Raw genomic sequence first — 12703 nt, 5'->3', positions numbered from 1 at the left:
CAAGTGATCACATATGACAGGTATGATTGGTATTTGAAGAAGGCATTGAAACAAATCTAACTACCCTTCCCTCCCTCTCTTCCTCCCCCCACTCCATGGAATCTCCCCTCATCCAATAGTTCACAGAGAGAGAAGATAACTCCATATATCAAGTTAAAAATCTCATTGTGCGACTTAAAAATTCTGATCGCATGGCTATTATATTGACTCTATTCTCCTTTCCTTTTCTCTTTAATACTTGTTTGAAAGTACTGATTACTCTTGGATTTTTCTTTGGGAAAAGGCATTTGAAGAAAGAGTCATCAACAGATGAGGGGAATATAAAATTAGTGAGAGAAAGATGATAGACTGACTGACTGACTGACTGACTGACAGGGAGTAGATCTGTCAGTTGAACCCAGGAGCTGAATGGTACTTCCAAATTCAATGGCATATTGAAGATAAGCAACAAGGAATAACTGCACTTTGTGTCCAGTCACAAGTATCCCAAAGCATCTGTGTAGTTTCTAGAGCAGAAGCTCAAATCAGTGGCTGACTTAAATCTTGAGCACCAACTGTTGTGTAAATAGTTCATTGAGATACAGACAAATCATCAAAGGAAAAGATTTGTAGATAGGACATTGTACGATATGGAATACAGAAAATGAAATGCAAAGCCGGTTACCTTAATGTGCTTTCGGTGTCCTGTTTCCATGTTATTAATAACCAGGGGATGGGTTGGAAAAGAGTTTTCTGTTGCTGCACTGGGCATGGTATTCTCAATCACGTTTAGCAGGCATGATGGTGAAAAGGACGGTTGAAGATTATTAAACAGGTCTGCTTCAAGAGTTTTCATCCAAACAGGAGCCTTTTAAAAAGCAGTATATTAGCCATTAATTGAGGTTTTATTTATTCAGGATAACATGAAACATTCTGAAAGCCAAAAAAAACCAAATTTAACTCTATTGGTCTGGAAATTGTCCCTTTATGAAGGACTGAAGTGCACTTGTGTGAAATGCACAAATTATTATTTCCAGAAGTCTTAATGATTTAAGTAGAATATATATGTAATGTCTATGATTAACATTAGGAATATTGTATTGGCTGGGATAATACATAAAATCAAGTCAGGATTCTACAAGAATCCTATTATTAGACTCAAGTGATCTTTTTTTCTTCTGAAGAGTCACCTTCAAAAAATGATCAGGTTGAAGCATCTCTAAAAGCAGCTTCATAGGGATGAACTACAGAAACAACTGTACTATTAGTCATTTTCCCTGGAAGGGTAGTTACCTAAAGATTCAGGAGCAGGAGAAGAATGTGTAGAAGATTAATTTCACAAGTTGGGATGATTGGGTGATGGAACTGTCATTCAAGACATGACAATGCAAGCTCCACTGTGTGTATTTCAGAAGAAGGAAACGGGGAGAGGGATTTGTGCAGCTTAGATAAAAGGGCAAGTATGGTAGAGACTCAGAATCCTAGACTAGGAGAACAGAGGTGGTATTCAGCAGGTTCTGACCACTTCTGGAGAACAGGTAGCGGAAATTTTGAGTAGTTCGGAGAACCGGTAAATACCACCTCTGACTGGCCCCGTCCCCATCTATTCTCTGCCTCCCAAGTCCCAGCTGATCAGGAGGAAATGTAGATTTTACAGTAACTTTCTCCTGGAGTGGGAAGGGAATGGAGATTTTACAGTGTCCTTCTCCTGCCATGCCACCAAGCCATGTCACGCCCACCAAGCCATGCCCACAGAACTGGTAGTAATTTTTTTTGACTCCCATCACTGTAGGGGAACCTCCATTACTCAGGAAGATGGGGTCTTGTAGTATTTAGAAATTTTAAAATATTTTGTAATAAAATTCCAGCAAGAGCTGTTTAAATGTTATCCCGTGTCTTCCCCACATTTCACTTAGCCACATTACCTTAGACATATGAAAACAAAGGAGGAAAAGAATTTCTAAATCAGAAAATAATTTAGTGGTGACAACAAGAAAAACATCCTGTGGGGATCTCCCAGAGCTTAGGGGATTTTGCTTAAGGTTAAGGACAAAGAAAATAAGAATGGAGCATATGCAAAGAGGAGGGTGCACAATACAGGTTCTGTCTTGTTTTGATCCTTTATTGGTGTTCCTGCTAAAAAACACAAGACTATCAAGTTCAGTGCCTGGTCTTTCTTGTGAAAGCCTCCTTCAGCAGAACCTGAAAAGCTGCAATTGGTTAATGCAGACTAAGAGAGACAATTTCAAAACATTTAATCTGGTGGAAAACAACTTCTAATGTACTCAGTTAAAGTACTTTATGTCAAATCAGTTTGGTTACTTGGTAAAATCTTCCTTAATCTGTATATGACTAAGGCTAATTTGTTTTTAAGATTATTTGCTTCCTTCAATATGAGAAAAGAGCTACCCCAAAAATAAGACAAAGTTATTTTCTTTTGACCCCCAAAATAAGCGCTTGGTCTTATTTTTGGGGAGGACTTATTATTTTTGAAGTACAGGAGGTGACAAGCATGGTCAGCTCATGCCAGCTGCTGCATTGCAATATTTTAAGGGAGGGCTTATTTTCAGGGGAGGGCTTATTTTAGCACATGTGCTCAAAAGCCCGATTGGGCTTATTATCGGGGGGGGGGGCTTCTTTTCAGAGAAACTGGGTAATCATTCAACAAAGAAAGCTTTTTCCAACACTACATACCAGCAGTTATTACACTTTTTAAAATGTAGTCAGTATTGAAGTTTATTTGACTATATTTATTAATTTCATTCAGTAAAGGTGAAACCCATTCCTATTCTCATTTTTTATTGTCCACAGTCTTAATCGCTGGAATCATTATGACAGTCCTAAATATTTCAGCCATAGATCCAGGGACACATTAGTAAGAAAAGTCATTGTTTTTAAACCAAGCTTACAAGTGCCTGGGAGATACCTCCAGCTGACTCATGAAAGAGTGCTAAAATAATGTATGCATTTGTTACAAATTTAATAAAGAAATGCTTGACTGTATGGGAACCTTATATTCCTTCTCTGATGAATGGTCCAAAGAGTCAAGGATTATGTTCCAATGAGAAAGAAGCCCGCCGTGTTTCTCTTCAACTTTGAGAGCATGGATTTCAGTCTTGAGTTCTTTTAGACGATCTTCAAACTTTCTACTCTTATCTAGGTAGTCCAACCTGTGAAGCACAGACAAAACAAAACTGTAAATAAAGTAGAGATAATCAAATGGGCTGTGAACATAATTAAACCAGTACCTGAGCCAGAACTAGTACAGTACCTGGGACTATAAGAAAACAGATTTCAGGATCTGAGAATCTTAATGAATCAACCTAACTAAGCTGTACCTTACACGTGTGGTCCAACATGTGGGACCAAATACAATTCCCAAATTGAATACTCTGATTTGGGATGAGAAGTGCTCAAAGTCACAAACTACTGATGGATAAGCTGTGTGGCTCTTACAGGTTAAAAAAAATGTATACTCATAATCTAGCAAACAAAGTCTGTCTAAGTTGCAGTGTTTGCATTCCTTGTTTGGACTCAGATTTTGAGTTTTCACAATCGTTACTAAAGTCCATGGCCTCTGATTATCAAATCACAGAAATGACACACCACCCTTGCTTTGAACAGGGGAAGATTTATGCTGCATAGCGCTCAATTTATGCAAATGTATTGTCCCATATGTGGCAAAGAAAGAGATTCTACTATTTCTGAAGTAGCCTTTGCTCAGATTTCAGATAAAAAGTTCAAAAGATCTCCTTTACCTTAGAGTTTGGCCTATTTTAAGTAAAGCTTCTGTTATGATGGTAAGAGATCATAGAGTTCGTATAGATGTGCAAAAACTAGTTAGTGTCTAATATTTCTAGTATTGGGGATATGGTTTCTATGATGAACAGAAATACCTAATGCCAATGTAGGTAAAGGTAAAGGTTCCCCTCACACATATGTGCTTGTCGTTCCCGACTCTAGGAGTCAGTGCTCATCTCCGTTTCTAAGCCGAAGAGCCAGCACTGTCTAAAGACATCTCCATGGTCATGTGGCCAGGATGACTAAACACCGAAGGCGCATGGAGCACTGTTACCTTCCCACCAAAGGTGGTTCCTATTTTTCTACTTGCATTTTTACGGGCTTTCGAACTGCTAGGTTGGCAGCTGGGACAAGTAATGGGAGCTCACTTTGTTACGCGGCGCTAGGGATTCGAACTGCCAAACTGCCAACCTTTCTGATTGACAAGCGCAGCGTCTTAGCCACTGAGCCATTTCATCCCTAATATACTATATAACATGAACCAAAATAAGGTTCTGAATAAAGGTACAAAGCATGAAGAATTCCATTCTGGCACAAAATTTCATCCATTCACATTCTGAATCTGGAATCTGCCTGGCCTTATTTCAGCCACAGGAGGACAATCCTACCTCTCTCTCTCTATCTCCAAGGAAAGCCTCTTCAGATCAATGTCTCTTAAATCCATCTTTACAAATCCTTTGTCACCATTGGTATCCCTCGTGTCCACAGGTGGAAATGAAGTAGACTTAACAGTATGCTAGAAAAGACCACAGAAACAAAAACCTGTGATATTGAATCCTACATTGTTTAGGAATAGGTTCTGAACCCCTAGGATTGTGCTATGCAGAAAATGCCACAGAAAGACACACACCACTGGGTGGCATAATTACAGCCAAGCACAGATCTGACTGGAAGTTGTGTAGATAGGCTCTAGTCTAGTAGAAAGAGATGCCTGTTGGCCTGAGGTAAACAAATTGTCTACCCTGAAAGCATCTACAAACACAATGTAATGGGACCTTTCATTTTACCTTTCTATGTTTGGCAACTTCAAATATTTCCCTTTTTAAAAGAAGATAATATCTGTAGCTCAGGAATGAACTATGGAGTTTCTTTTTCTCTCTAAACGTAGTTGTCTGCTTGCAAATATTTCATTACCCAACTAGTTAACCACCTTGCAAGTAACATCAATACTAATGATGAAACTTAACCTTTCCCAAAAAATAAGACCCAATCAGAAAATAAGCCCTACCATAGTTTTTCACGATACAGGTAATATAATCCCCCCAAATAAGGCCCAATTAAGATAATCAGCCAGACACATGCAATTAGTACCGTATTTCCCCCAAAATAAGACACAACCAGAAAATAAGCCCTCCCATAGTTTTTTCAGGATGCAAGTAACATAAGCCCCCCCAAATAAGCCCCAATTAAGATCATCAGCCAGACATATGCAATTACTACCGTATTTCCCCTAAATAAGACCTAACCAGAAAATAAGCCCTAATGCATCTTTTGGAGCAAAAAATAAGATAAGACCCAGTCTTATTTTCGGGGAAACATGGTAGTTGCATAAGACATCTGCAAGCAAACAACCAAACTCAGAGAACACCAAGTACTCCACATTTTCCTTTTTAATCAGTCCTTCCTAGAAAGACGCCCCATAATTCTAGCTGAAAAGGTTGCTGAGATACTTTGAATGGAATACTACATTCCCCATGATTCTCTGCCTTCCAAAGAGAGAGAGACTGTACCTATTGCAGGTTTATTCTTTACCTAAGGATAAATTACGTCATTGTTATTCTATCTCTAAAGCAATCATGTATTTTTTTTAAAAAAAAAAACTTACAGGAGGAGAATTAAACTTGCTGACGTCTTGAAGCTTTTGCTTTGCTTTCTCTTCGGCTTCTCTGGCTTCCTGTAGGTCCTGCTTTAAATGTTCAGCTTCTTTGACCCTGAGAAGCCAAATTATCGTCATAAGCAAATCAATCCATATTTTTCAAAGAAAGTCCTTAACTAAGGCCTTGAAAGCACAATTGGCTTCAATAAACTTTAATAATTTCTGCGGCTGCCTCATGACTCAGAAGCAGAACCTAAGAGAATCCATGGTATCAGGTAACCATGGTAACTGCTAAGCCTCAGTTTATCAAGGATCTCTCCATATTAATTCCTGATTTTTTTTTCTATACACGGAAAGATTAGCCATAATATTAAGAAAATAATTGGGAGATTAGTAGAAAAGAGGTAATTATTCACTTGTGTTTCACATTCATGTGCAATTTAGAAACTATTTAAAATGTGTGGATTTAAATACTATTGATTAAATTGTAATATGCAACTTAAATATGCAATTTAATGATAACTGCAGTTTAAAGCAATTATAAGTACTTCATTAAATATAATTTTAAAATTACTTTTTTTATACGCATGCATTTTTGCTGTTTATACTGTAAAAAAATCCCTCTAAAATTCAGGAACCAGAATGCCAGCAGGATACAGTCCAAAAAAGTGTCACAAATTAAAAAAAAACCTGATTCTTTATGACTTCACAAACACATTCATGGAGTTTTCTGGGCAGCAAGAGAGAAATGGCTTGCCTCTGCTTTCTCCCAGTTATATTTTTCTTTACGGTATAATTTATCCCTGAATAATTGGATTGGTCTTTTACTTTTAAACCCAGGCCTTCATTTTCCAGCCCTAACTTTTTGTCTTGTGATCCCATCAGAAAGCAGCACTTAGCATTTATACCCATAATAGTTCATGAGGAACATATTAAAATGTTTCTAACTTGTAAGGTGAAGGTAAAGGTTCCCCTCGCGTATATGTGCTAGTTGTTCCCAACTCTAGGGGGCGGTGCTCATCTCCATTTCAAAACCGAAGAGCCAGTGCTGTCCAAAGACCTCTCCATGATCATATGGCCAGCATGTCTAAACACTGAAGGTGCACGGAATGCTGTTATCTTTCCACCAAAGGGAATTTTTTGCATTTTTACATGCTTTTGAATTGCTAGGTTGTCAGAAACTGGGACAAATAATGGGAGCTCACTCCGTTACATGGCGGTAAGGATTCGAACCATCAAACTGTCGACTTTTCTGATCAACAAGGTCAGCATCTTAGCCACCGAGCCAATGCGTCCTTGGGACTTATTAACCGCAGTGCTATAAGGCAGCTTGCAGAAATGCAGGTCCTTGACATATGACCATAAGGGAGCCTGACAGTCATAAAATGGATCAGTCACGGGACTGATCAAATTTAAGGATCTTTTCTGCAGTGGTTGTTAAGCGAATACCATGGTTGTTAAGCAAATCCATTGTTTGCTATAGCATAGTTATGCTAAAAACTGGGATTAATTTCTGGTTTTCAGCAAAACCATCATAAAACATGGTTAGAACCCTGCTGATGGAACATCAGAAGAGTCAAAATTCCCTTTTTCCAGGTAGGCTGTAACTTCAAATGGTTGCTGAGCAACCAATCATGTAAGTCAAGGACTACCTGTACATGTGTTTTTCATCAAAAACACCCGAGGGAGCACATGCAGAATGACCAACTAAGTTTCTAGTACAGAGTGTCACCTTCGATCGGACTCCTTCACCAGCTTCATGGCAATCAGCTCAGCCTCCCTTATCTTGTGCTCCATCAGTCGCTTCTCCTCGCTGGTTTTCAAGGCCGCCAACTCTAATCGATGGCGCTCCTGCTCTGCCTCTGCAGCGTTCTGAGCCAACAGCTTGGCTTCCTCCTCCGCGATCTGAGCTTTCTCAGCCAGCAATTCTGCTGCTGCCTCTGAACGGCGCTGGAGGGGAATTTTAAAACAAGCATCTCATATGGTGAGTTGCCCAGAGGCTCTCTAGATAATGAGATGGTGGCATATCAATTCAAAAAATAAAATGATAAAATGACAAAATGATAAAATAATGATAAAATAATGATAATGATAAAATAATGATAATGATAAAATGATGATAAAATGATAAAATTATGATAAAATTATGATAAAATTATGATAAAATTATGATAAAATTATGACAAAATTATGATAAAATGATAAAATGATAAAATGATAAAATGATAAAATGATAAAATGACAAAACAACAAAACAACAAAACAACAAAACAACAAAACAACAAAACAATAAAACAATAAAACAATAAAACAATAAAACAAAATAATAAAACAATAAAACAAAATAGTAAAACGATAAAACAATAAAACAATAAAACAAAATAGTAAGGTATGACATAAAAAAATTAAGTGAGTGCAAAATGGAGACAATTGACCAGAAGCCCTGGACCACTAGGCTTCATTACCACAGCAATGCTCACCAGCGCCTCATTAGCTTGCCGAGCTTCATCTTCCACCTCAAAGAGGCGTCGTTCCAGTTCTTCTTTGGCTCGCTCGGCTTCCTCCCGGAGCTGCTTCTCCCTGGCCAGCCTCTGGTGCTCCATCTGAGGGAATGAGCAAGGTTGGACATCTGCAAGAACTGCACAGCGGAATGTAGCCAGGCTCACTTTGTTCTGGTTTTTCCAGTCCCCCTCTTATATTGCATATTTTTCAACTCTAACCTCCTAGGGGCTGGGACCTATCCTTTGCAAACCCTATCCCGTCATCTTGCAAATCAATCTTCCAAAAATTAACTGCAGGTTTAAGTTATTGATTTCATATTTATTTTCTAGTGTGGGTTGGTTGTTTGTTTTTACTGTCCAGAAATACTTCTTTGGACAACAAACAGCACAACAGAAAAAAGAGAAGAAGGAAATCCGAATTTTTTGTTCCTGATTAAAAAAAAGAAAGAAAACCCACATATTAAACTTCTCACCATTATATATAGAGAAATACATCAAAATCTACTTTTTTAAAAAACATCCTTGCCTCAAGAAAAATGCATAGCATTGCCCTTTCAAATTCTCTTCACCAGGTGTAAACAGTTTATTTTAATGCTTTTATTGAATATGTACGTATGTTTAGGCCACACGTGGAAGTTAGCACTATAACAGGCACAGACTCCAAAGCAGTGGTGGGTTCTGGACCCCGGTGCAGCCGGTACGCTCTGCACGGGGCCAGGCGTCCTAGACGGGCACGCGTGCTGTGCGTGCATGCGCACACCAACGCCCTGCGGCACCCAGTTGCTCGGTGGAGGTCGCGCACGCTGTGCACGCCTGCACAATGGGCCGGTCGCAGTATTAAACGGCCATGGAATGTGGGTGGGTGGGTGGGCTCAATGAGCCACCGTACTGGTACAGTGGCTGCTTCTCCCGGATATTCCTGGTACGGCCATACCGAGCCGTATCGCTCCAAAGGATAGTTAGGACTGCAGAAAAAAACAATTCCAGCCAGTCTACTTTCCATAGAAGACCTGTATATTGTGCCAGTCAAAAGGAGACCTGCGAAAATAACTACAGACCCCTCACATTTTGGACATAAATTATTTCAACTCCTTCCCTTGGGCTGCTTCTATACAGTACTACATATCAAAACAACTAGACCCAGGGGCAGTTTTTTCCCTCATGCGATCACTCTGCTGAGTACCTAATCTTCACAGTATTGTTTTATGTCTAAGTACTCTATATTCCCCCATTCTGTATGACTGTAGAATTATCCTTCTCATCTTCCCCACTATTGGTATCATTATTATGATTATTTTTGCTATTATGATTATTTTATTGGTATCATTATTATGATTATTATTACTCTTTACTTTGCATGTACACCGAGATTCTGCATCAAAGAAAAATTCCTTGTGTATCTAATTAAGAGTCACCTTCTTTCTTGCTTTCTCCTCTCTGGCTTGAGCTTTCATCTGCTGGATCTCAATGGGATCCACTCGCCTCCTTCTCATGAACAAGTCGTGATTTCCAATGAAGAGTTGCATGATCTGCAAGAAAGGAGAAAAGAAAAATGTCTGGAACTATCCAAGAGAACTCCAGTATTCTGTTTCCTTCAGTGGTCTATCAGATGTGTTTGGGAAGTCCAGAATATAAACACAATTCTTCATGTATTACGCCATAATACTCAGCAATGTAGTAATATCTATCTCTGAAGGGAGGGAAACTCAATTTAGTTCTCCAGGTAAACCTAAAATTAATCTGATTGATTTGGTTTTGAGCAACTACTGTCTACGTGCCTCAGGAAAATATAAAAAACCAGGATACTATAGGAATGCTATATTATCAGCCATTCTGATAATCCTCATTATTTCCTGTTAAAAGGTCCACTGAAAACCTCCATATCAGAAGTAGGTTGCTTCTGGTTTGACCCGGATCGGGTGAACCGGTGGTAGCGGTGGCGGGAGGCTCCGCCCGCCCAGACGCTTCTGTGCATGCGCAGAAGTGTGAGCACGCAAGTGCGCCTGAACCGGTCGTAAAAAAAATTGGCAACCCACCACTGCTCCATATCTGTATTTGTCTTGGACCTTACATTACCTAGAAGACTGTTTTCATTTAGGACTGGCATAATGGAGAGCTACACACATATATTTTTAAGTTGATACATCTCTAGGTTAATGAAGGAACGTACAGAACTTGGATATAGCTGAGCACTACCCAGAGCATAAATGGAAGGGTAGAAATGTGCATGTTCTATCACTTCCCCCTCCTTTCAGATTCCCTGGGCTTCCAAATGGATCCTTCCCCTTTGGTGTTTAGAAAATCTCTAAAGACAGCTGTTCCAACACGCCCTAGGAACTGAGAATGATTGGTCCTTCTACCAATTGATAATAGCAGTAGCAATAGCACTTGGACTTATATGCTACTTCATAGTGCTTTTACAGCCCTCTCTAAGCAGTTTACAGAATCAGCAGATTGCCCCCAACAATCTGGGTCCTCATTTTAACCACCTCGGAAGGATGGAAGTCTGAATCAACCTTGAGTTGTGAGATTTGAACTGCTGAACTGCAGCTAGCAGTCAGCTGTAATAGCCTGCAGTACTGCACTCTAACCACTGTGCCACCTTGGCTCAGAATAGAATAGAATAATAATTCTATTTTGTTTGACTATTAGATATTCCCAGTCTTGTACATTTTGCTTCCCCCCTCCCTCCCTCCACATTTTTAATCCGTATAATAGAAGTAGGAAGTTTAAGATAAATAAATCTTCACCTAACTTGGCTCTCCTAGCTATGGGAAATGGAGCAAGTCGTATCCTACATATCTTAATGTTTAGATAGATATTGTATATACTGAAAAACAAACCACTCCCTCATTTGCTTCCTCACAATCATTTATGGCTTTAATTGTTATTACTAAAAATAAAATCATTCGGCAACGCCTAGGCCAGTGATGGCAAACTTTTTTTGGCTCGCGTGCCAAAAGCAGGGGGAGCGCAGGGGCTCGTGGGCGGGCGTGCCACACCCATAATGCTATGCTTGGGACCACAGCACACATGCACGCATGACCAGCGCTCCAATTTTTTGGCGTGCTTTTTTTCGGCCTCCCCAGGCTCGAGAGGCTTTATAGGAGCCTGGGAAGGGCGAAAACACACACCACCCCGGAGGACCTCCGGAGGCTTCAGGAGCTTTCCTGAAGTCTCTGGAGCGCGAAAAACCGGTCCTACGGGCAAACCGGAAGTTCGGGAACCAGAAGTCTGGTTTTAGCCCTCTGGAGCCTTCGGGGGCCTTCAGGAGGCTTCCCTGAAGTCTCTAGAGGGCAAAAAACGACCGTACGAGCAACCCAGAAGTGACTTCTGGTTTGCTCGTGTTGTTTTTGCCATCCGGAGCATTCAGGGAAGCCTCCTGAGGGCTCTTGAACGCTCCAGAGGGCTAAAACCGGCCCTACGAGCAAACCAGAAGTCTGTTCCCGAACTTCCAGTTTTCCTGTAGGGCCAGTTTTTAATGCTCTGGAGGCTTCAGGGAAGTCTCTGAAGGGCGAAAAATGGCCTCAAAAGAAGGCCGAAGTCAGCTGGCCAGCATGCACAAGCCTCGCATGCCCTGACAACGGCTCCACGTGCCACCTGTGGAACACATGCCACAGGTTCGCAATCATGGGTCTAGGCAGTCAGAGCAATTCAGTGTCACATGATCTCTGTTCCAACCGAGCATAGATTGGTATGGTCAGGCCACTGTCTTCGGCCATTATTATAATGGGGCATGTTTATAATGGGACAAAAATGGGACAGAAAGAAGAGAACCACAATTACATCAACACTGGCAGGGCAAACTACCATACATAAACAGGGAGCAAACCACTCCCCCACATTCACTCACACTGATGATGTTACCTAGTTAGGTAATGAAATGTCTACATGAAGAAAGCCAAGTCAGACAGCACCAAGGACTCCACAGATAATCTCACAGGCACTCACCAGTTTATTGACTTTAGGCTGTGAGGAGAAGAACTTGAAAACCTCGGCTTTCTTGTCAATGGGCTTAATTGTAAGCTGAAAGAAAAGAGGAGTGTGGTTGTTTTTTAAAAAAATGATCATTATATACTAAGTCCATGTACAAAATTTGTTTCCACTAGAGACCCATGGATGTAAAGTATGACATCCTATAGCAGTGATGGCTAACCTATTTGTCCTCGCATGCCGAAATCATGGGCACATGCCCACACCCACAATGCAATGCGCCCCCATGCGCGCGTGCATTACCCCTCTGCTTCCCCATGCATGTGCGCTCCCCCTGCGATCCCCTGTGCATGCGTGCAATCCCCCGTGACCTCCCCGCACATGCACGCAATACCCCTCCCTGCCCGGTGCCCCATTTTGGTCCTAGTAGGCCTCCCTAAAGCCTCCTGGGACCAAAAATGGGCACGGGGGAACGCACCACACATGCTTGCGCTCTCTCCCACCCACACACATGCGCATGCAATCCACCCTACCCCACACACTTGGGCATGCAATCCCCCCGCCTGCCTGCCCCCACACATATGCGTGCGTCTCCCACATGTGCAACAGAGAGCCAAAAATCAGCTGGCTGGTGCGAGGCACGTGCATGTGATGGAGCTGAGCTGGGTGACGG

General features: G+C 41.0%; 1 protein-coding gene across 2 annotated transcripts in view; it reads right to left on the bottom strand.

The window, feature by feature from the left end:
- LOC106550302 (NF2, moesin-ezrin-radixin like (MERLIN) tumor suppressor) overlaps nucleotides 1-12703 on the bottom strand; it is a 33879-nt gene that overhangs the window by 2839 nt on the left and 18337 nt on the right. The window contains exons 10-17 of one of the 2 annotated variants that reach the window (XM_087717308.1): nucleotides 12049-12123; nucleotides 9513-9626; nucleotides 8077-8199; nucleotides 7329-7546; nucleotides 5606-5711; nucleotides 4389-4516; nucleotides 2990-3149; nucleotides 665-847 (exon numbers count right to left, since the gene is read on the bottom strand). In XM_087717308.1, coding sequence (XP_087573434.1) covers nucleotides 665-847; nucleotides 2990-3149; nucleotides 4389-4516; nucleotides 5606-5711; nucleotides 7329-7546; nucleotides 8077-8199; nucleotides 9513-9626; nucleotides 12049-12123 — 1107 coding nt within the window. Of the gene's footprint in view, nucleotides 1-587; nucleotides 848-2989; nucleotides 3150-4388; nucleotides 4517-5605; nucleotides 5712-7328; nucleotides 7547-8076; nucleotides 8200-9512; nucleotides 9627-12048; nucleotides 12124-12703 lie in introns of those variants that run through there. The other variant, XM_087717307.1, reaches the window with a different exon arrangement.

Source organism: Thamnophis sirtalis, unplaced genomic scaffold, assembly GCF_051295495.1.
Source record: "Thamnophis sirtalis isolate CommonGarterSnake01/CBP01778 unplaced genomic scaffold, rThaSir2_p1.2 scaffold_6, whole genome shotgun sequence".
Classification (NCBI taxonomy): domain Eukaryota; kingdom Metazoa; phylum Chordata; class Lepidosauria; order Squamata; family Natricidae; genus Thamnophis; species Thamnophis sirtalis.
The sequence above is the reverse complement of the archived record's forward strand: the minus strand, read 5'-3'. Positions and strand labels throughout refer to the sequence as shown.